General features: G+C 42.9%; 1 protein-coding gene across 1 annotated transcript in view; it reads right to left on the bottom strand.

Moving 5' to 3' along the window:
- FAM155A (family with sequence similarity 155 member A) overlaps positions 1–25148 on the bottom strand; it is a 604061-nt gene that overhangs the window by 11866 nt on the left and 567047 nt on the right. The window contains exon 2 of the mRNA XM_032881061.1: positions 23386–23557. Coding sequence (XP_032736952.1) covers positions 23386–23557 — 172 coding nt within the window. The remainder of the gene's footprint in view (positions 1–23385; positions 23558–25148) is intronic.

The raw sequence follows: 25148 nt of genomic DNA, 5'->3' as shown, positions 1-25148 counted from the left end.
AAGCAAATTATCTGTCCCCAGCATCCAATGGTGAGATAGGCACCGGCTAGGACTCACAGACACTCTGCTTCAAAAAGGAAGACGATGGAAGGGAAAAATGTCGTTATGTCCAAATGAGGTTTGTGGTCCAGTGGCACAAACTCCACATATTTTCTGGCCTTGGGAATTATCCTGGGTTCTCAGCTTCCCTTTTGGGCTCAGAGCTCTGCCCTCAGGCTCATCCTTCCTCTTTTATGATGAACAACATGTGTTTGCAGCTGAGCACTCTCAGGAGCATGTCTGGGGGTGTACAACACCCTTTCTGCCTTCCGTCCTGCCTCTCCCTGCCAGCCCAGGCTGGAAGTGTTTTCACTGACATGAATTCTCAGTAATTGTGTGAGACTCTTACCTGTGTCCCAAGGACTCACTCCATCAAACAAGAAGCGCCTCCACAGAGCTTTCCTAGATAATCCCTTTGTTGTTTTTGGCCACCGCTCAGGTGGCTGAGAGGCTCTATAAGTCACGCCTCTTACCTCTTCATACACTCACCATTCAGACTTTCTGAGGTGTTGGCCTTGGTTGTGCCGCTACACCCTCTGTTCTGTTCTGCTTTCTCCAGAGCATGCTTTCTTGACAGGACTATTTATTTATTTATTTATTTATTTATTTTAAATCTTTTGCCATCTTGGAACGTGGAGATTCTCCCAAATAATCAAATCCTGGATTTGTGTTGTTTAACAGTTCTTTCAATTATCTCTCTCCTTTTGCATTTTATTATACGTAGCAAGAAAAGACCAGGCTGGAGCTGAAACACTTTGCTGGGAAATCTCTTCAGTTCTAGAGCCAAATCCATCGTTTACGAGCTCTGCCTTCCATGCTTCTGTAGGACCCAATTCTTCCAGGCTTCCTGATAACACATAACATGTTTCTAGTTTCCATTAACACCCTCCTCATTTCCCTCTGAGCCCTGGCCGGTGGTGTTTAATGCCGTATTTCTACCAACACCCTGTTCAAGGCAATCTTGGATTTTCGTTATCACTATTCCAAGTTCCCCCACTGTCTGGTTCCAAACTCATGCCCACATTTCCTGGTTATGCAGCCCCAGATTTCCAGTACCAAGATGTGGATTTGCTTTCTATTGCTGCTGAAAGAGATGGCCATAGACACAGTTGCTTAAAATGGCATCCATTTATCACCTCCCGTTTCTGTAGGTCCGAAGCCTTGGCTATTTTGACTGGGTTCCCCACTCCGGGTTTCGTGAGGCTAAAATCAAGGTGTTGGCCTTGACTATCCAGGCTGATTCAGGACATTAGCAAAACTCACTTTCATGTGGTCTTAGTAGTGAGATCCCTGTTTTCCTGCTGGATGTTGACTGGAGATTCTGCTTCTAGAGGTGACCTGCATCCCTGGCTGGTGGGTACTTTCCTCATCACAAAATCTAGCAACAGTGGCATAAGCCCTTCCCACCCTCCATTTCTCTGATCCTACTGACTCATCTTTCTGGCCTGCAGTTCTCTCTTCTGTGATGACACTGGGCCCACTTGGATGATCAAGGACAGTCTTCCTATTTTAAGATGAGCTGGTTAGCGATCATAATCCCACGGGCAGAGTGCTCTCTGCTTTGTAATGTCATGTGCCCACAGGCATACCACTGGGGGAGAAGACCAAGGTGGCTCAAATCCTGCCTCCACACTGATGTCAACATCCCTCTGGTTTCCCGGAGGGCTTGCTATCCTCAGTGACACCTTTTTGGATATTGCATGTATCTGCTGTATTCTAAAATCTCAAGAGGATATATTTGCCTGTTGTTTCCTTATGGCTGCTTCTGCCAGCCCCTTCCGTCGGAAACCACGGTTTTCTTCCATTCTGGAGAAAGTCCTTTGCGCACTGCTTTGATAACCAGTCCCTGCCCAACTCTCACTTTGTATTCTTTTTTGTTTGGTTTTGTTTTCTCCAAAAAGCTTATATTGTGTATCTCCCAGCCCTTCCATATAATGTTTCTATCTCTCATTACCTTTGGTTTGTGGGTTTCTCTACGGGGCAGCATTTTCCTTGGTTGAGTGAATGGGGACAAAAAGACAAGCTGAGATTCCCTTTCCACCATTCCCAAAGGCATTGCTAAGAGGCTTCCTCACACCCCTCTCAGGAGCTCATTCATGTCACCAGAAAGTAGATCCTTAGGTTTTATGGTCAAACACCACCATAGTATGTGGAGGAATGGGAAAACCAGTTGGCTCAAGTGTCTGCTGAGAGCTTTCAGTCCATCAGATCACTTGTGGTCTCTGTGTTCTCCCAATCTTGGCACATCCTCAAAACCAGCCAAGATCAGCAGAGGGTCCTACTGGAAGAACCGTGTCCTTCCCTGTTGTGGGCTCTCTTAGAGCCTGCTCTCAATGCTTCCCCTATTCTGGCTGTCATCAAAGGTCTCAACCTGCCTTTTCCCTTCTACAGAAAAAAAATTTGTAAGTCTCCATTTTAATAGTGTCTCAATTTCTAAACAAAACAAATGGTTTTATTGCTCCTACAGATATATTTCATTTTATAGTTTTAATTTTAATTTCAATAAGATTTAGAGACAGATGGGAAGTAAAATTTTGGCTTCAGCCTGCCAGCTTAAACCAGAAGTCACACCCTGGTTTGCAATGGTTTACTCATTACCAAGATAATTTTTCGCCATCTTGTAAATCCTTAGTGTTGCAGAACATAGTGTTTCATTTTTAGTACTTCTTCACTTTATATTGGCTAGAAGAGTGATTTCACATGAATGCAATGTAGGATTTATTCAGAAATAACCTACAAAAACTACAAAATCAGCACCAGTATCCAAATTATGTCCACAATTTTTTAAGATAAACATAGTAAAAATAAGCCCTCTCTTGAGAATTTGCTGCTTTTCTAGGGTTCTTCTATAAAACAATATAAAATGACAGGTCAAGCTAAGAAATTTAGGACTGATAATGACCAAATCATAATAACCATCTACAGAAAAGAATTAGAATGAGATTTACGAGTATCTGTATACTTATAATTTTTATAGTATCTTTTTTAAGCAGGGACACATTTTAAGTAATTAAGGTAGACACTTGAAGAGTTTTTTCGAGGGGAGCAGTGGCAGGTGTATCAGATCAGTATGATGAGCAAAATGCTAGCATGGTCTTGTATCTAATATTAATAGCAATCTATTACTTTTCTTCCAGTTGACATTGTTGAGAATAAGGATCACTCCTTCACAATCCTAGTGCTCTAAACACCTAGCAGGTTGTTTATCCCCCAAAGAACAATAAATATTTGTTTTGATTAGGGGAAGGAAGCAAGGAATACTGCACCTTGAGTTGTAAGACAATGTTTCAGTAACATGAATATATCAGATGACAAAGCAGAAACACCTGGTTATATGAAAGCCATTCAGAGTTGAAAGTTGACTGTGCATTAGCCAGAATATAAATTGCTCTAAAAAACTGAAAATGGTCTAAATGAAATGAAAATCAAAAGCCCACATTAAAATGGGTGAGATGTTGGGGCGCCTGGGTGGCTCAGTGGGTTGAGCCTCTGCCTTTGGCTCGGGTCATGATCTCAGGGTCCTGGGATCGAGCCCTGCATCGGGCTCTCTGCTCAGCAGTGAGCCTGCTTCCCCCTCTCTCTCTGCCTGCCTCTCTGCCTACTTGTGATCTCTCTCTCTCTCTCTCTCTCTGTCAAATAAATAAATAAAATCTTTTTAAAAAATGGGTGAGATGTTCTACAGAGAATTCACTCATTTATTAAGGTCATAAGCTGAGTCGAGAAAGAAATTGAGCCTTTGAAATGTCTTGATAATGGGTCCTAAAGTTTTCCAGGACTTTGTTTTTCTAGTGAAAAACAAAGACTGTCTGCAGCCAGAGGGAATATAATCCAAACAGAAATCTAACACACACTGTTAAATATCACATTTCACACTGTTATTTTCCTGAAAATGCTTTTGGAGACTTTTTCATTAAAAAAATTTTTTTCTAAGAAAATAGACAAGAAAAAAAAGTGATGGACAAAGAAGATATATTCTCACCAAATGTATCATTTCAATTTTCCACCCCTCCCCCAATGAATCCTTTGCTGGTCACCTTGAAGGAGACGTGAGAGGATGGGGTGGAGGAGAGCCATAAGGATTCATGGAGAAGTCAGCCCACGATGATGTGGCTGGTGGCGTCTCCACAAAGCATCAAAAGAAGGCAGGGTTCAGGGATGTGGGGACTTTTGGGACAGAAAGACTAATGTTCCTCTTTATTTTAATAAGTTACAAAATACCAGGGACTCAAGTGGATCTTACAAGAGTCAGCAGAGAAAGGAATAAAAGTCCCAACTCCTTCTCTTTCTTCACCATGAACCAACACTGCTAGGAGATGCTTCTGTGGTCCAATGGCTCTCACAGATGGGAAGAGTGTTGGAGGAACTACACGAAGCACATTTCAGAAATCCAGAGAAATTTGTGTAAGTGTGTCATTCTACTTCCCATCCCAGGGGGATGTGAAATGTTGGCACTCTCTCCTAAATGTTTCTGTAACTTCGTGCTTAGCACTAGTTAGTTCAGCAGCATTGCCCGGGAAGTCCCATGCAGAAGACCTTGAAAAGTCCTTGAAAAGAACATTACCTGTTACACTCTGCTTCTATTTGTTATTTTTCCCTCTGTGACATGGCACTGTGGGCTCGCTGATTATAAATCAGTGTCATTGTTTAGTGCATATCCCAGAGTCCTTTTTTAATTTGGAAATCCTTGGTAACTATGAGTCTGCAAAGGAAATACCCTTATGAAAGGAAACTCTATATAAATAATTCTGTGGCTGTGGTATCTCAAACCCTGAGTTGTAATCGAAGAGACAGTTTTGCTAATGCTTTGATCCATCAATGTTTTTAGAGTACGAACAACATTTCCTGCTTTTCTTTCTGAAAAGGAAACCAGACTTTCTCTGTAATCACAGAGCACATAGAGAACTCTCCCGACGTCCGCGTACACTCATGCGTGCGCAGACACACATTAATGGCTTCAAGGCAGGGAAACACCCCATAAGTAGACCCTGACTTCAAAAATAGTCTTTCTTTTCAAGGAGAGAGGGGAAAATTATTTTCCTAATTTGATGTACACGTTTTTGAAACATTAAATGTGAAGAAAAACAGTTGTGACTTCAGTCAAAATGTCTTTACTCAAAACAAATGCTGAAACATAAATTGGTAATGCTCTGACTCTGAAGGAAAATGGATCTATGAGACCAGCTTGTGGACCAGATGAGAAAATCGGTCTCAGTATTTTAGAGTCGACATTACGTTCAACAAGCAGAATATTGACTGGAAATATTGGCCACCTTTATTTATCTGATTTTGAGCTGAACTGATTTCTTGTAGTTTCCACATTTGAAGTAAGCCATTCAGAGGAAAATACGGTCATATAACATAACAATTTTTCAAAGAGGAATTACAAAAACTTGGAAGCAATCACACTGTTGGCAGGTAGATGGGATTTGGCAGACAGAATATAGGTCCATTTGAAGATGATATTACTCATGGTCAGAAGGCACATTTCCATGGAAAACAAAGTTATATCTTCTCTTCACACATATTTTCTACCAAGTGAGAGTCTGGCACGCCAGTTGCCAAAGGGAATATCTTAGGCAGTAGCACGTTAATTGTTTATTTCCTTAGTTAGAACGCCAGGTAGAGCGGCATAATCCTGATTCATTTCACCCAGTGACATCTTGAATTATTTCTGTTTTGCTTTCTGATTATCACCCCCTGGGGTCATTGGCTTACGTCTGCCATTGAAAAGAAGACTCAAGTTTTAACAAAATGCAAAGGAGCCTGATAGTGGTTGCTAATTAGCCAAAAAATAAGTTTAAAGTGATTGAGATAAAACACCAGGGAATAATTCTTCTTCTTCTTCTCCTTCTTCTCCTTCCCATTCTCCCCCTCCTTCTTTTTCTCCTTCTTCTTCACCTTCTCCTCTTCCTCCTCCTCCTCCTCCACCTTCTTGAAATAATAACAGGATTTAACACTCAGTTACCATTCTTCTTTGAGAGACCGGGAATACAGGTTTTGTAGAAGACCTATTACACTGGGAAGATAGGAAGACTAGTAGGGCTGTGTTTTGAAGCAAATGTCTCTCAGAGGCAACAGAATATAAACTAATGTGTGGAGAAGGTAAGCCCCCTGCATCCCCTCTGCTTGACATCTATGCTGTTTGATGTGTCAGCCATCCCACTCCATGTGGGTGAAACTGCATTCTTAAAAATTCCGTGTTGTCCACAAGAGACAGATGCAGGAAAAAGAGAATGTGCATGGCTGATGACATAGAGAAAGGAAAAAAAGAAAAGATTATGTATTAAATTGAAAGTAGATGTAAGGAAGCAATAGAAAAGAGAAATAAAAAGAACCAATGTAAAAAAAAATCCAAATATTATTATCTGAAGAACTGAAAAGTAATGATGCATAATACTTCACTTAGAACTTGGAGAAACATTCATTACGCTACCCCCCTATGTCCTCAAAGGAGTAAGAAATGAGAAGTATAACACACTGCTAGTGAGAATCTATGTTGTCATAAACTTTCTGAGTTTTTTTTTTAAAGATTTTATTTATTTGACACAGAGAGAGAGGGACTACAAGCAGGGGAGTGGGAAAGGGAGAAGCAGCTTCCTGCTGAGCAGGGCAGGGCTCCATCCCAGGACCCTGGGATCATGACCTGAGCTGAAGGCAGACGCTTAAGGACTGAGCCACCCAGGTGCCCCGACTTTGTGAGTTTTTGGCAGTAAACATCCACGGCTAAACTTGTCTGTGGTCTTTCACCCACCAAGCCCACTTCAATGAGTTTAGGGAACTAATCCCAAAGTGTATAGAAATAAGTGCGCATATATGTCCCGAGTAGATGTCTCTTGTAGTCCTGGACTTAGTAAAAACACTGAAGTAATTTACACTATGCTCATGGACTGTGTTGTTATCCAAACATTAAATTATGCTATAGAGGCATATTTAATAATTCAAAGCCCTATTCACTGTGTAGAATGTCATTTTCCTCTTGGTGGTAGATTAGGGTTTTTCTTACCTCCTTTTTGTTCATGCAGACTCACTAAACATTTTAAAATGATTTTTGAGTAGACATATAGCACTAAATATTACTTCACAGAAAAGATGCTATGGATTTTTAAGCTATTTGACCAAAATGGTTAGATTTTTCAAAGACATGTCTCATTTCTGTCATGTCCTTGGTAGCATAGGGACACTGAGCACAGTGCCTAGGACGAGGCTGCTTTGGGCTCTGCCTCAGGGCTTACCAGGACAGCCCTTCTGGGGAAGCCATGCATGCCTCCTTGATCTCCTTGGTGGCAGGACCGTGTGGTGTGGTGAGCAGCCACAGTTCAGTACTGAGAACATGGCTTACCCCCGAGCAGAGCAGGTGCAGTTTATTTTGGGAGCAGCCCTCCACTGGATGGATGCAGTGCAGGTGAGCCTGGGCAGCCCTTCCCCTCCACAGGAGGGTCCATGGGTCACCTGAATGGGCTACGCCACCCTGATTGCTCAAGTGTGGGCACAGGACCTAGGTTAAGACTACTGGTTCAACGCAGGTCTTCTGCAGAAATGCTAGGAATGGGGTAGTCTCTTCCTGCTACAATTTCTAAACTGAGAAGTTGTAATTTTGTAGTCGTTGGTGAAATCAACTAACAGAGAGAAAAGCAGAGCTCAGAGTCAGAGAGAAAGAGTCGATTGAGCTTTGGAGCTAGAAATAGTGTTTGATCCACATCGATACCTAATCTCTCCATGTGGACCTATAGATCAATACACCGATATATCTCACTGATACACGTGTTCCTATAATCTGTCCATCAACATATCTACCCATCTGTCATCTACATAATGAGTAATATATAAGACACTCTGAAGTTTATCTCTGGGCTTCTCAATTAAATAAACCAATGAATTCTCATTTTGCTTCAGTCTGTTTTAGTTAGGTTTCTGCAACTTGCAGGAGTCACCAACACACAGTGTCCTCATGGAGACATGGTGAGGCCCTAAAGAGATGATGTACCATCAGTGCTCTGCAGAATGTCTTGCCCATACTGCGCACTCACAACTGGTGGCTGGTAACAATCCTCCAGTGGTTGTAACAGCAGTGGTAGTGACTCAGGAAGGTAGCCCAGAAGCCATGGACTAAATCTTCTTCCTGGATTTTATCTTTGCATGGGAAATAACCTGTTTAAACACAGGGAAATATAGTTTCTCTGTAACCCCTTTTCATGTCTGTGCATTTGTGATAACACTTTCCATACTTACTTCCAAGAAAAGTTATGGAGATAGAGTGAATTGTCTCCTTCCTCCTCTGTACTTTGTTCATACTTTAGGTGTAATGATGCCAGTCCGGCTTTTCTGTAGTTTGTTCACTTCTACAAATGAACATGTGTTTCTTAGGTTATGAATCACATCTATTAATCTTTCCATCACCAGCATCTGGCATAACACCTGATAATAGATGTATGCAAAATGATGGCTCCCCAGAGATGCCCACATCCAAATTCCAGAACCTGTGAACATCTAGTTACATGACATTAAAAAGAATTAGGGATGCAGATGGAATGAAGGTTGCTTATTAGCCAAACTTCAAATAGGAAGATTATCCAAGTGAAACTAACCTAATCACATGATCTCTTAAAATGGAAAGAAGAAGTTCAAATTGTGGGTAAGAGAGATGTGTTGAGTGAACCTTTACCACCATTGTTGACTTTGAACATGGAGATGGGGAATCACAAACAAAGGAATGTGGGTGGTTTCGAGAAGCTGGGACCTCTCCTAGCAAATAGCCAGCACGGAAAGGGGACCTTGGTCCGATGACAGCAAGGAAATGAATTCTGCCCGCAATCAGAATGATCAGGAATCAGACCTTCTCGAGTCTATAGAAGGAACACAGCCTTTGGACATGCTGATTTTAGCCTGGCGATATTTGTGTGCACAACTGTAAGATAACATATTTGTGTTGTTTTAAGCCTTTAAACACTATGCTTGTGACAGTTTTTTCGGGCAGCCAAAGAAAATTCATGCAATGGGTCCTTAGGAAATTTTTGTTGAATGTATGAAAATGCAAAAGAAAATACTTAGGGGGAAAGGACATAGAACATACTTTTCAGGATGTAAAATATGGAGGAGAAAGAATATAATTAAAAAAAAAGATTTATTAATTTATTTGAGAGATGTAGGGGGAAGGCTCAGAGGGAAAGGGAGAGAGAATCTTTTTTTTTTTTTAAAGATTTTATTTATTTATTCGACAGAGAGAGATCACAAGTCGGTAGAGAGGCAGGCAGAGAGAGAGAGGAGGAAGCAGGCTCCCCACCAAGGAGAGAGCCCGATGCAGGGCTCGATCCCAGGACCCGGGGATCATGACTTGAGCCGAAGGCAGAGGCTTTAACCCTCTGAGCCACCCAGGCACCCCAGGGAGAGAGAATCTTAAGCAGGCTGCATGCCCAGTGTGATCTCAGGACACTGAGATCATGACCTGGGCCAAAACCAAGAGTCTGACACCTAATCCACTGAGCCACCCAGTGCCCCAAGAATATAATTTTACATACATTCACCACATTTATCCCTGGACATTTCTATCTAGTATAGCAGGCATCTTATAGTAAAAGCCAGAAGAGCTAATGACCTTCTCAAGTCAAGCAGGTGGTAAGAAAGTCACAGTGAAGAGAAGGTCAGATATGGCAGTTATAAAGTAAAGTCCTGGTGAAAAGGACCAGTGAGCACAAGCAGGTGCTGTGCTGGGCCGGAAGCCAGATGCTATGGCTTCTTCTGTGGCTTTTCTTGTGGTTTCTCATGCCAGCTTCCATGGAAACTTGGGAAGGCTTCCTAATTTCCCTACTCTTCAGTGTTCTTATCTGCCAGATTTAATCTCTGAGCTATTGTGTTGGACAAATATGAGTTAAGCAAAGCCCTGACTGATATTTCACCCTGCAGGTATTTCTTAGTGATCATTGGACCTGTTCCCAGTGACACTTCAATTCTTCTTCAGTCCAGGGAATGGTCCTTAGAGCCAGCATGAGACCTACCACAACACTTGGTGACAGCCATGGTGCTTTCAGGCAAGAACTTTCATGATTTCACACAAGGAGTCTCCTAGTCTCCCTCATACAAGAAGTCCGCCTAGGGGACTAGTCCCCTAATCCCCACATTTGCTTCTGTTTGTGTTAATTGGTGGAGCTCATGATTTTTCAATACATTGATGGAGCTTGTGATTTTTCAATACATTTGATGCTTTTCCCTAATGGAAGTTTCTCCAAGCTTTCAAAAGTCATGTCTTTTTGGAAAGAATAATAGCAATGAACATAAATATAAACGATTCTTTTTGAAAGGATTAAAATTTAGAATTCAAAAGCTGTCCACAATTTTAGTACAGCTGTTATATGTTACATTTTCTTCCAATACAAGAGTAGGTTAGAAGTGATTAGGACATTTCCAAATGGGAGACTATTTATCTAGAGATGGAAAGTTTATTTGGCTAGAGTTTTCCCCTCCGCCCTCATTTGCTATAGACTTTATACAGCAGTATTGAGCAGAAAGTACAGAAAGTGGTTAAATTTTTCCAAAACAAAAGTGCTCTAACAGCAGTTTCCTGCAAACCGCAGATTTCAGATTCAGAGTTAAAAATCCAATTGTTGGACCATGAAAATGTGGACACAGAACACAGAACAACAGTTGCAAACCAACTGTGGTTCTAAACTTCAAAAGGAGATTCATGAAATTTATAAAAATAATTTTATCTTAAAATTAAAAATGATCTGTAATGGTTAATACTCTCTCTTCTTCATTATTGCTCTCCCTACATAAGTATTATCCTCTAAATCCTCTCTGCTGAGCTCTCTCATTGCCTTTATAATTCCTTTTTATTGCTTCCTCTCCTCTAATCCTACAGAACTTTTGAAGTATACAAAATTTGTCTTCATATAAGACTTAGACATTATTCTATTCTTGAACAAACAATATTGAATGTGTCTGTTTTACTCCAAAATTGCTAGTCATTGCTGGGAACGGACATGACTCAGTGCCACAGAAGGGGCCTTGAACAACAGGAATGCCTGGTCTCACAGTTCTGGGCGCTGGGAGTCCAAGGTAAGGGTGTTGGCTGGTTGGTTTGCGGATGACTAGCTTCTCCCTGTGCCTCTTCACAGTGTCTTCTCTCTGTGTGTCCAACTTTCCCTATTTTATGAGCCTGTTCTTGTGGGACAAACTGTGTCCCCCAAAACTATGTTTGGAAATAGTCCCTTTAAAAAGGTGATGAATTTAAAATGAGATCTTTGGTGGTGGGGAGTCCTAATCTGCTCTGACTGATGTCCTAGGGAAAGAGGACATTTGAACACAGAAGGAGACACCAGGAGGACATACAAAGGGAAGACAATGTGAAGACATTTCAAGGAAGTGGACAAACAGAGGCCTTGGGAGAAACCAAACCCAACAGCCCTTTGGTTTTGGACATCCAGCCTCCAGGACTGTGAGGAAATTAATTTCTGCTATTTAAATCACCCAGCCAGTGGCGTTTTGTTATGGCAGCCCTAGCAAACTAATGCATACATTAATCAATACTGGATGAAGGCCCAGGCTAATGACTTTATTTTAACATGATTACCTCCATAAAACCCTACTTTCAAATAAGGTCACATTCTAAGGCACTGGGGGGTTAGGACGTCAAGCTATGAATTAAGGAGGTTGGGGACAGAATTGGGACACTCAGTTTGGCGGGGTGGGAGGAAGCATTTAAAATGTAAATCCTCAAACTAAACACACACAAAACAGATAATGACAACAAAAAAATGGACAGAAGATATGAACAGACACTTCTCCAAAGAAGACATACAAATGGCTAACAGACACATGAAAAAATGTTCATCATTAGCCATCAGGGAGATTCAAATCAAAACCACATTGAGATACCACCTTACACCAGTTAGAATGGCCAAAACTAACAAGACAAGAAACAAGTGTTGGAGAGGATGTGGAGAAAGGGGAATCCTCTTACAGTGTTGGTGGGAGCGCAAGTTGGTGCAACCACTTTGGAAAACAGTGTGGATATTCCTTAAGAAATTAAAAATAGAGCTTCCCTATGACCCTTCAATTGCACTGCTGGGTATTTACCCCAAAGATACAGATGTAGTGAACAGAAAGGCTATCTGTACCCCAATGTTCATAGCAGCAATGACCACAGTCACCAAACTGTGGAAAGAACCAAGATGCCTTTCAACAGATAAATGGATAAAAAAATATATGGTCCATATATGCAAGGAGTATTATGCCTCCGTCAGAAAGGATGAATACCCAACTTTTGTAGCAACATGGATGGGACTGGAGGAGATTATGCTAAGTGAAATAAATCAAGCAGAGAGAGTCAATTATCATATGGTTTCACTTATCTGTGGAGCATAAGGAATAACATGGAGGACATGGGGAGATGGAGAGGAGAAAGGATTTGGGGGAAATTGGAGGGGGAGATGAACCATGAGAGACTATGGACTCTGAAAAACAATCTGAGGGTTTTGGAGGGGAGGGTGGTGGGGGGTTGGGAGAGCCTGGTGGTGGGTATTAAGGAGGGCATGTATTGCATGGAGCACTGGGTGTGGTGCATAAACAATGAATCTTGAAACAGTGAAAAGATAAAATTAAATTAAAAAAAAAAGAAAAGAAAAAATGTAAATCCCATAAGGTGAGATGTCACATAATTTTAGTAGGCCTTTGTAAAGTCCTAGTGCTGAAGGCTATGCTGAGTAATAGAGGTGTGGGGTGATGGTCTGAATTCCATTCCATGTACAAGTCTTCCTAATGCATATGGCGGGGTTGAAATGTGAGGGAACAGATCGCTTTAAAGTGAGATGATGACTTTCTCTTGTCTCCACAGGGGAACATGTTGTTAAAGTGCATCTAACTTCCAGTTCCCTTTTGTGTGCATCCCCGTGATGTTGTGGGCAGAGGGATACAGGCAGAGGGCACCTGCAGGCTCCTGGAACATGCCTCACACCACCCTGCCTTCCTGAGGTGCTTCCTCCACCTCAGAAGGCCTCTCCTTTCTTAAAACGGGGCCCACCACCCTTTGGGCTGTTACCCATTAATTCACTCATTAGGTTTTTGTCTACCGAGCACTCTGTGTGAAGCACTTTTGTGGGCCCTGGGGACATGGTCAGAAGCACCGTTAAGTTCTGGTAGTTCACTATGAGGCAGGGGGGATGGGCCAGTCCCATGTAAGGAAGCACAGCGGGGTTACAAGACCGGGCCACAGCCCAAATTCAGGGTGTCAGGGGCCTAAGAGAATGACAGATGGCAAGGGGTTAGCCAGGTGAAGGTGTGGAGAAGGGTGTGCCTGGCAGGGATCCAAAGGAGAAGGGATGACAAGTGAGGCTGGCAGGGCAGGTGGGTCACAGGGTACAAATCTAATCCGGGACAGGAGTTTAGGGACCACCTAAGGGCATGAGGACTTTGAGGAAGGATGATCCTTCCCCTGAATGGGCCACAGGGTGAGTTTCTTCCAAATGCTAACTGCATAGAACCTCTGACACAGAGAGCCCACCTCCACCTCTTGGTGCAGCATTTATCCTACAGATAATATCACAAGTGTAGGAAATGATACAGCACCAAAAACAGCCCTTGCCAAACCAGATTTAATAACAGATTAGAAATTACCTAAATGCCATCGATTTGGAACTGGTTGGATAATGATACATTTCTAGCCAACGACTGTGTGGCTGGGTGGAGTGGGGAAGGACTTGGCTTCATTTCCACTCCTTGGTATCCTTCAAATACTGTGCATGTGCACGTATTACCAATTCAAAACTAAGCAAATACAATGTCTTTATTTCGGGTGCATGTCCTAGCTGCTTTAGTCTCGGTGACATCAGTGGGGTCATAAGATTTTGTTTCTCTCCATAGATGCAGTGGGCGGAAATTCTACTGTCTAACTATGAGATGCAGAGCAGTGGTGAGCGGGGCAGGACACAGTGCCCATGTCTACCCACCACCCGGCGGACAGAGGACATTGCAGGAGTCACAACAGCTAGTGAGAACTAGTGAGGCTTTGTATCCAGTCCCTGAAAACTGGCCTCCACCACACGGCGTGTTTGGCAAAGATACTGACTTTATCTACTCATGGGATATGCAGGTAACATTCGACCTTGGAGGATCACACCCCACATTGGCTGTGCACATTCAAGATGGGCTCTACCTTTTTTAAAGATTTTATTTATGTATTTGATGCAGAGAGAGAGAGCGAGAGAGGGAACACAAGCAGGGAGAGCAGGAGAGGGAGAAGCAGGCTTTCCGTTGAGCAGGGAGCCCGAAACCAGGCTCAATCCCAGGACCCTGGGATCATGACCCGAGCCGAAGGCAGATGCTTAAGGACTGAGCCACGCGGGCGCCTGGGGCTTCACATTTTTAAATGATCTCTGTAAGAACTCGTGAGGCAGGAAGCAAGAGATCCTATCTCAGGACAATTATTTCTCTTGTGGTTGGAATTATTTTAATTTCCCTTGCCATGTTTCCCCCAAAGGTGGAGGAAGATGCTGGACTTTCTGGGGCTTTCCAAGCCCACATACACAAAGAAAGATTGAATCATGGCCAGTGTCCCAAGACAACCCAACAAAGCTGTTTTCCCCTCTGATAATGGAATGTCCAGTAAGGAGGGAATGTCACGAAGGCGACCCTGAACCTGACGCTCACTAGAGGGAAGGAGTGTCGTGGCGAAGTGAGTGTTTTCAGACTCTCTGCTTGACTTTGGGTAGCATCAGCCGGTAAATAAAGAGACAATATGGCACGTTTGGGACTGAAGGTAGTGCAACCAATAGGGTAATAAAGGCAATAAAACTGTTGTCTTAAATAGAAGCCTACAAGTTTTATCCTCAACTGGGCTCTGTATTTCCAAGCGTGCCTTTGGGGAGGTTAAACATTAACTCCGTCCGTGTGGTCTTTCCTACACTAGACTCACTCCTGTTCTTGGAATTGGCTTTAAAGTTAATTTTAAAGTCACACTTAAAAACCGATTGTCAATTTTTTAACATATTTCCTTCTACAATTACCTGCATTACTTGTGAAATTTAGCTCTTCTAGTTATATGCATATTTAGATTGTATATGTGACTTGTATATATGAGTTAATTATATATATATGGCTACATGTCTGTGTGTGTTTGCATGTGTATACACACTTTCAGATAAATCTCCTGAGGCCTAAAGAGAATACTTTAGAGGGAAAATTGTTTTATTTGTTTTCTTTTTAAAGATTTTATTTATTTGGGAGAGAGAGAGAGCATGAGTTGTGGGGGTGGAGTAGAGAGAGAGGAAAAAACAGACTCCCCACTGAGCAGGGAGTCTGACTAGGGGCTCAATCCTAGGACCCTGGTATCATGACCTGAGACGAAGGCAGACCCTTCTGGAGGGTCTGGAGCTGGAGCCACCCAGGTGACCCTGTGAAAATTATTTTCAAAGAAAATTTATAGCTTGTTTCAGACAATGACTGCATCATGAGTATAAAGACTGAGTTTCTAAATTATACTAATTTGAAGAAACTGCACATTGAAGGTATGTTCTAATATTCTTTTCCTAAAGCGTAGACATTGTGATTACCTGATAAACTAGAAATTGTGATTAACAATCACCATCTCCTCTGGTAATTTCAAGCCAAGCCATCAAAACAAACAAACAAACAAAATCCACCCAAAAAACAAAGAAACAAAAAGCACACAGGAGTTCAAAATTGAGAAAAATTGGTTCATTTTCGTTTTTAAAGTTTATCTAATGTATTATTTCCTTACATGACACAAACATACATTTATGACCAAACACAAAGTAGAAGAAGGTCATTTAGATGGACAATATTTACCCAAACATTTTAGGGACCTTGGGCTTTTCTCACAACCTTTTGCACTAACACCTGTGCAGGTCTGTGCGTACGCCACCTAAAATCCTTGCTAAGTGATCTGAAAAAGTTTGCCATCTCAGCGCATTTTCCAGAAAACAGAGCTTGTCAGTTCTCTTTCCTTCCATCGGAAAACAATGGGCTGGGTAGAGAACACGAGCAATGCTCACTTTTGGCGTGTGTGTTGAACGGCTGAAGACGTGTTATGCAGGCTGTGAGCTGGGGTCGGTCCTCCCTCTCACCCAGGGACCCGCGCTCTCCAGAGGTTGTGCGGGAAGGAAGCAACGGCTAACAGGCTAATCTCAGGATGGACTGATGGCTCATTTCCTGTGGTGCTAGTAATACAAACACTGAATTAACAGCCAGGGAATGTGGGTCCAGTCTTCTTTCTGGAATAACAACGTTCTTTTTGGGTGTGTGTGTGTGTGTGTGTGTGTGTGTGTTGGGGGGCTCTATAATCGTCTGTAAAGCGAACATCAGGCGGGGTGAGCTCTGTGATTCAGCTGAGCTCAGAAATGGACAAATTCCATGATCCTGTGAGGAAACTACAATGTCTAGAGCAGCTCGGTGTCTCGACCAGCTCCGAGGAGGACACAGGGGCCTCACAGCGATGTCGAATCCGGATGAAGCAGGTACATACCGTTGTTAAGTAAGATTTCACTTGTTTTGGGAGATCCTTCCTTGCCCGACCCTTCCTAACCGAAATTTCCGAATTCGCGTTCTTCCTCGCCTTACCTCCTTGCCCGCCCCCGTGCCGGCTGTAAGCACTTCTGCGTCTTACCAGCCACTCGCAGGTCCTGGAAACCTGCGGAGGATGTGTATTTCACCCCCTGCGTGCTCTAGAGAGAACCCCAGACAGTTTGATTCAACCTAAGTCCACATGCCCAACTCGCCGTCCCGGTGGCTGGCACTGCCCCTCCGTTAGGGTCGCATTCAGCAGTTCTGTCTTGAGCAAGCGGTGACTCTCCATCCTGGGGGGTTCACAGAGGACCAGATGTAGCTGTCAGACATAGGAGGGAGGGGTCACTTGTGCTGTAGGTTAACGGGCGACTGTGGGCTGATGTCCCTCGCAGCCTCCCTAGGAAGTGGCCTCAAGGAGGCCAGCTTTCTGCTCAGTCCACCTGCAGGGCTCACCTGCCCAATGCCAGGTCAGGAAATGGCCACAGGTGTGGCCCTTGTTGGCTCTTTGAAGCAGTTAGCTCTGAGCTCGCTGCGATCCAGGCTGCACACTTCTCTGGGCTGGTTCCACGCCTGGTTTCCTCAACGTTTCCCGGTCTGACCCCTTCCAGTTCTCTTCCATCAGGCGAGGCGTAGAGATGGAGCACAGGAGCACTCTTTGAGCTCTGTTACAATTCCCCGAGTTGGTCTCGGGGAGCAGGCTTGTGACAGGTATGCACCCTGCTTTCAGCAAGGCTGGAGCTAGCTGAGTTTACCCACATCTCCCCCTAGAATCACTCAGGAGGCTGGTATCTTTCTGCCCCGACCTGAAGGAACGTGTGGTCTTCCTTTTGCTCTGGAATGACGGCACTTTCCGGGAGGAACATATAGACCAGAGATGGTCTCCATTAAACTTTGGATTCTGTTAGCCTCTCGGAGAGATGAAGACATGGAAACCTTCTAGAGGGCCTGACTTCCCAAAATTCAAGTTATGGGCAGAACCTAGACATCCTAGCTGCTGTTCAGTGCCTGTTTCCTGCATTATCCCTTTGTTTGAAGCAAGTCTGAGCTGCTGGGAACATGTCAGAGTGGCATCAGGGAAGACAGCCTTGAGGATGAAGACCCAAACTCAGATCGGAATATGCGAATTTGAATAAACCTCAAAAAGTACCAGGTTTTAATGGAAGAAGACATCCCCAGCACACAAAGTTACTACATTCTACTCTTTTTTTTTAATAATCAAGTTTCATATTTCCTTATTTTACTCTAGTCATGCCATCTCCCCTCAAATTTCTCTTTTGACCTTATTTTTTATATATTGATTAGAAGGTCTGTGACTATAAATGGCCCTGGAACAAAAGCGTCATTTGGTCACTGTGTTCTCAGCCTCCACCGCATTCTAGGAAACAGTGAAACATATTCACGCACTGAGGAAAATACAGAAATTGAAGATAGCGTCGGTGTACAAATTAAAACCTACGGGCAGCTGGTTTTTCCACTAACATACTCTTTTTTAATGAGAAAATCTTTTATGTTTTAAAAAAACAAACAAACAAACACACTTATCAGCTCCCAGTCGTGTCAGAACTGGATTTTGGAAATAATCTCTCCCAGCTGTGAATGCTCTCACGTGAATTATGAGACATAAGACGTTAAAGAAATTCCTCTCTAATCTGAACAATATGTACATCAAAGGATCCCCCCCCCCCTTTTCCTCAGGAGGACTCCCTCCTCCTCTCGCCACAGGCGACGCCCGCCGGCTGCAGCAGCGCAGTCGCGCCACCAGGGGGCGCGCGCCCCCCACCGCTTCTAACTCGCTCTGTCGCCGTCACCGCCACCGCCACCGGCAACAGCCGCCCAGTGCGTCCCCCCCACCCCCACCCCCCGGGGACAGAGACATAACCTTATTCTTGTCACAGCCCCAAAAGACGAAATGCAGAATTTACAGAGATTTCTCAAAATATGTTTCATCTCCATGGTCAGGAACCCCCAGCCGACCAACTTTACTTTCTTTCTTCCAATAACTTATGAAAAATACAGCTGCAGATCCTGCCGACCCGATTCCGTCTCTCCATCAAACGGTGATTTTCGTAATGGTTGTTACCGTGGCGCCCACAGCCCGAGATCCTCGGCTACCTGTGTTTCCCCGTGCTGGTTCGCTGTTCCGGGTAAGCACTGAGGACTTCCCCCGGGGGTCGGGGGGGGGGTGCAGGGGAAGCCCGCGTAATCACCACGGGGAGGGGCTGACATCCGGAATCCAGAACGACTCCACCCCTGCACTTTGAAGATGAAGAAACCGAGTCTAAAATAGCTGTGCATTATGTGAAAGGAGCTGGAGAACAGAACCCACCTTGGAAAGTTTGAGCTCAGTAATGCCTAACATTCAAAGACAGCTTTCACCCTGATAGCGCGTAGAATTTCTCCCCAATTAACTTTTCAAATACTCCTTCAGTAATGTGTCTGTTCTATTCTTTAAAAGAAAAAGAAAAAAAAACAAACAAAAAACAAAAAAAAAAAACAAGAGCAAGCTCGACAAAGTGTCTTTCCTTTATCTCCTAAAACAGAATCAAAATTTAACATATGCGGAGGTACTCTTCTTGTCATCTACGTTTGTGCTTAGAACATTTGGCCATGACCTTCTGCAAAATCTTCAAAGACAATGAGCAGTGGTAGATAAGCATTCTCAGATACTTAAGTTTTTTTCATAAGTGATGGGCTTACTAAGGATCATAGACATATGAAGTAGCAGGTGATCAAGACAAAAAATATTTTGAATTCAAATATAGGAGATGGGTAAGTAGTGTAAACATCACAAACAATGATGCACTAAACACTGAATCTAATAACTGTCACCAAAGCTGAACCCAAGGGCTGAGATGCCCTTTTTGTAGATGACAGGAATCCTGATTGTCAGTCTATAGGTAAAAAAAAAAAAAAAAAAATCTATGAGAGGAAGAACTGAATGTCCTATAATCTTACATCCTTAAAAGACTGGATGCAGAGGATTCTATGGAAAAGGCATCGCACAGTACTGGTTTGTTACCATGGAGAGGAACCTTGAACAAAATTGAGACTCCCTCAGACAGCATCTGGCAACGAGCCATCTGTAGGAAAGTGCTTATTGAATTCTTTTTTGAGGTTGACTCTAGAGGGGAGATCTATTCTTCTGGAATCTGTGCATCGGATGTACTTCCAATAGTGGGAAACCTCCATATTTGAATACATGGAATTTTAAGGGCAGTCCGTCTATTCTTTCAACTCTTGATGATAAGTGATTATATATTTTTCACTATATAGAAGGAGAAAAAATTAAAACAAAAAGGTGGAATTACTGAAGGCAAGATTAAGGCCATCCTATTGGTTAATTTCTTTTCCTAGAACTGTGTTTAGCTCTATTTCAATAAGGAAGATGTCCTACAGGTCTATGACGATTTGAGAACATGCAGAGTTGCTACAGGATAGCAGAGTTGCCATCCCAGGGGGACTTAGGTTATTGGCAGCCAGGTGGGAAACTAGAAAAAAAAAATCTATTTCTCTACTATATTTAGTTTAATTCTGCCTGAGTACCGAGGATATTTCATTCAAAATACATAAAGGACCTGGCATGATTCATATGCGCTCCATCACAAAAGTCACAAGTCACAAAAAGGTGACTTGTTTGGATCTGCATGTCTATCTGTAAGAGATGAACCACCAAAAACTTTGTGACAACGTTCGAGAATAAATGATATACCTATAAAAGTCTACCTAGTTCTTCTAGAAGTGTGACAAGCCCCTTGGGTCCTTAGGTTTGACCCGTGGTCCCCGGGAGTTGTGCTCTGGGCTAACTTCTTCCCAGAAGGATGCTGTTCTTGGGGAGTCATGTTTGGAACCATTGTCAGAAGTGACAAGCCAGCAAGTGACTGGCATCAATAGAAACATCTCTCTCGTCCAGGTCCAGCAGCAAAATTCAAAGGACATCTGAGGGACACATTGTGGTTGCTAGTTACCAAGACAGAGAAGAATTCTTTAAGAAGGCCTGGTCATACCTTAGAAAAGAAGCTCAATCTGAAGATTAGTACCTTTTCTGTCAAAAAAAAAAAAAATTGTACAGCATCAGTAAAATGCCTTCAGAATTTATTCTGCACATTTTTTGAGAAGCTGAGCAGTGAAAGGAAGGAGAGCCCAACGGAGAGTGGTGAATGAAGAGGTAGGTTCTGGGGACTGAGTGATGGGATTCTCCCCAAAATCTTCTAGGCTCCTCGGCACTTTCTCTGGGCCCAGTGAAACAACTCCCTTTTCCTGTCTCTTTCCTGTAATGATGAAGCCATGGCTATGAAAAAGCTGAATTTTCAAAACTCAAAGACAATTAAGATCATGAAGGGGAAGACAAATAACATATGATTTCACTTACATTTGGGATCTAAAAAACCAACCAACCAACCAACCAAACAGATGAACAAACAAAAGCAAAAACTGACCCATAAATACAGAGAATAAACTGCCAGAGGGGAAGGGTGTGGGGGGATGAACGAAATGGGTGAAGGAGAGTGGGAAGTACAGACCTCCAGTTACGAAATGAGTAAGTCACAGGAACAAGGCACAAGAATAGAGTCGATGACATTGTAATAGTGTTATGTGGTGATGGGTGGCAGCTACTCTTGTGGTGAGCAGAGCCTAGTGTATAAACTTGTTGAATCACTATGTTGTACACCTGAAACCAATGTAACATTGTGTGTCATGATACGTCAATTAAAATATATATATATATATATATATATATATATATATATATATACACATATATATATGGTGGACCTTCTGCCCATGTTTTGCAGAAAGAGATTATAAACCATCTTTAGCTTTCTGATGACTTTGAAAGTGTACAAGGAAGAAGAATGAATATTCAAACAAAGTAGACAACAACCTCAAAACCTCAACAATCTAGTCCTTCATTTGAGGTTTTGAGGTTGTTGTCTACTTTGAGAACCTGGTGAAAGCTCCTGACTTTCTCTAGGAAAAAAATCTAGTTACCTGTGAATGAACAAACATACAACCTTTACATGAAATGCCACAAGTTTCTCAAAATCATGGACACCTGCTGGACCGCGATGTCGAGAAGAGGACCTTATCTTAATGACCATTTATGAAAAGATTTTTGTGAATGTCAAGGAAATTAACAGGCTGTGTCTGATGAATTTCAGCTCAAATTTAAAGGAGGTGATACTAATTTATTTCCTTCCTTCTCTCCTTCTTCCTTTTGTTCCTCTTTCCCCTTTCATTTTCTGTCTCTTTCCCTCTTCTCTCTCTCACTCTTGCCATGTCTTCCCATCAGAGAGGAGCTGGAAGGTGGTCTCAATGAATAACAAAAAATGGTTGGTAAATTCATTTACATTCTACAAATCACTTTCTTATGTACAATGGCTCTTGCCATTTGATGATGTATCTCATGCTTTTCTCTTATCTTAATCTGCATAGCAAACACACCTGGGGGGTATTTGCTATTACTAATTTACTAATGACGAGCTGTCTGATGGCTCAGAGAGAAAGTATTTAATGGAAATAGGACAAAAGCCCATATCTTTAGACTTAACTTAGATCTTCTTCCCACAAGACCGTGTAGCACAGGAAAGAGTCAGTTCTTAAGGCAGATTCTTAAGGGAGAAATGTGGTTCACTGTGTCTTGACTCTAAGTCTTATCACATAGACTTAGAACAGTATGGCTGGTGGAGAGGTGTATGAATACGGGATCTAGAACTAATTTGATACACTCTCATGTTGACCATCTCAATATGGTACCCTTTTAGGGGGTTTCACAAAGTTTACTGCATGAAGGAGTCTTTCATGTTTCTCAATACATACGGTAATATTTTATCCTTAAAACCTGAAAATTAGCCCTGCCGCAACTGAAGCCATCTAGTGGGAAGGACCACCCGGCACTTTCTGTACTGGGATAGTTAGAGCAACGACTCTGATTATCACGTCACCATGGCAAAGGGTCTTGTTCTCACTTGTCTACTCACCATTTAGTAAAAAAAAAAGAAAATTACTCTTGGGGTGCCTGGGTGGCTCAGTGGGTTAAGCCTCTGCCTTCGGCTCGGGTCATGATCTCAGGGTCCTGGGATCAAGTCCCACTTCGGGCTCTCTGCTCAGCGGGGAGCCTGTTTCCTCCTCCCCTGCCTGCCTCTCTGCCTACTTGTTCTCTCTCTCTGTCAAATAAATAAATAAAATCTTTTAAAAAATTACTCTCATTCTTTACATTTTATTCTGTGTCTAAATTATGTAATGCTTGTGAATATCCAGAAATCGAACACTGATATTGGTGTTCGGCCCAGTCTGAATCATTTGCTGAAAGAAGCAAACATCGTTATGGGGACTATAAGATAAAATTGTATCTAGCCCTTGTTGTGCATCTCTAACACACGCATACACACATAAATACATAACTTACGTAGATGGTTCTTTATGCTCTTGACACTTATTTAAGGTGAAGTGACACAAAACTTCTCAGAAAAACAGCCCCATGTGAAGAAGCAGCATAATTTAACTGGCCTTGTCACGTCCTCTGTTCTTATGTAATGCCACGATGTACACAGCATCCGACTACTGTAAGTCAGATTCAAACATCCCTCATGATTGCTAACATTTTTCCCCAGAATCATCCTTTTGCAAAGCTAATGTTGTGGGTCACGGGAACTCTGTAGATAATGTGATCTCTCCCCATCAAGTTCTGAGGAAAGTGTGGAAAACTACCAGGCGTTATCTTCAAGGTTACATCGATCCGTAGAAGGAAACAACAAAGCCAACCAGAGTCCCCCAGGAAAGCAGAGCAGTGGGAGAGGCTGTGGGCCAGACCCCACCACCCACCCACTGTACCTGTACAGATGAAGCTGGAGAGTCCCCCGTAGATGACTTCATCGTTGTCGGGTAAAATAAACGGACACCTCGTCTGAACCTCCAAACAGTATTGCTTGCAAGGAATTGTCTTTCTGCAGTTAAACTGAGCGACTTCAAAGTACTGGGAACACAGCCAGGCTTTGTAGACAATCTGAAAAAAGAGAAGAATCAAAAATCGGGAGGGATGACAAGAGTTCTGTCTCTAACACAGGACATGCTGTACCAGGAGAAGCGTGCTATGGTGCCAAGTGGATCCTAAGGAACCTCTCCTTTCCAGAAAGCTCTTTTACACAACGCCAGCTGCAGGTGGTGACAACAGAGCAACAGAAGTCTGCAACAGAGCAGAACATGGTTGGAAAGAGCCTTGAGGGAATGGGAAAGGGGACACGGCATTGGAGTTGATGTAGCTCCTTTGAAAAACAACGTAGTTCATCCTCACCTGGAGTTTCAACACCCAGTGATACAGAAAGTAAAAAACAAAGCAAAACAAAACAAAACACCATAATCAAATGTGTGGTCCCTTGCGGTCATAGACTGCAGTGTGCAAGGGGAGTCGGTTCTGAGCAGGAAGTCGGTCTAGCTATGCTGCCAGTGGACACTAGATGGCGCTGAGTCCCCTGCCACCAGAGCCAGCGGGTGGTGCAGACCAGCCCCGCCAGCAAGGGCTTGGGCTCCCGCACACAGAGCCAGGAGCAGTGGGCATTACATTGATGACTCACGAGTGCACTGAAAACCTCATCGCCCCAAAGCCCGGAAGCACCCAAACTCGGTCAGACCTAACATGCGTTGGTGTGTTTCGGAGGGCGGGAAGGAAACCTCATCAAAACCCCAACCCAGACCTTAGATACTGCCTGATGCACGTGAATGCGTGTTAATATTTAGTTACTCTGACAAAGTGTGGAACGATTATGACTCCATTTATCTCTGTTTTTGAGAGCTATTTTGGAAAAAAAATAATCACAGAAAAGTTAGTTTTCTATTATAAGGAAATAAACTGCACCTGAATCCAAAGAAAGTAAAGAGGACAGCACCCATCTACAGTTCAGATCACTGTGATTCGGGTAGTCCCCAGATCCTAGGCACCAAGGGCTGCTGTTCATCTGTTTCTGGGCTTAATGATATTCGGGGAAGATTTCGTCAACTCTGTTCTACCTAGAAACGCGATGGTTTACAGTTAAATGTCCGCTAAGAGCTCAGGAACCCTTGCCAACAAGAGGAAGAACAGTACCTAGTGTTTGTCAACTTTGTCCTAAGCACTGTTTGGACCCTTCCCCCCAGGTAAATTCTCAGGACACACCTAGGCGGTAACTGTAAGTCATGCTTTGCATACAAATGATAATTAGTAATGGAAGTAAATTAAAAATCCAGAATTCAAACCCACTTTCTATCGGACTCCAGATCCTATGTCTTCAAAATTATGCTATGTTTAATCTGAAAATGTTTTTTTTAAGAAGAACTTGTAAAATCACAAGGAGTTGGCGGACTCGATCCAACATCAGCACCAAACAGTGAGTGCCTGGCCGATGTCTGTTTGGTGTTGAAATTTTATTCATAACTTCGCATCAGTTTGATCAAAGTGAAACTATTCTTTGATCAAAGGTGACTCCATGGCAGTAAAATGGGGTACATGTGAAATTCAGATGTAAGTCTAGACAGCTGAGTAATTTATTTGCTGTCATCACTTATTTATCTATTATATATTTATTTAATTTAAGTGGGCTGCATGCTCTCAATGGGGGGGA

This window comes from Lontra canadensis, unplaced genomic scaffold, assembly GCF_010015895.1.
Source record: "Lontra canadensis isolate GAN:19392208 unplaced genomic scaffold, GSC_riverotter_1.0 scaffold73, whole genome shotgun sequence".
NCBI classification, from domain to species: domain Eukaryota; kingdom Metazoa; phylum Chordata; class Mammalia; order Carnivora; family Mustelidae; genus Lontra; species Lontra canadensis.
This window is presented reverse-complemented; position numbering and strand designations above follow the sequence as displayed.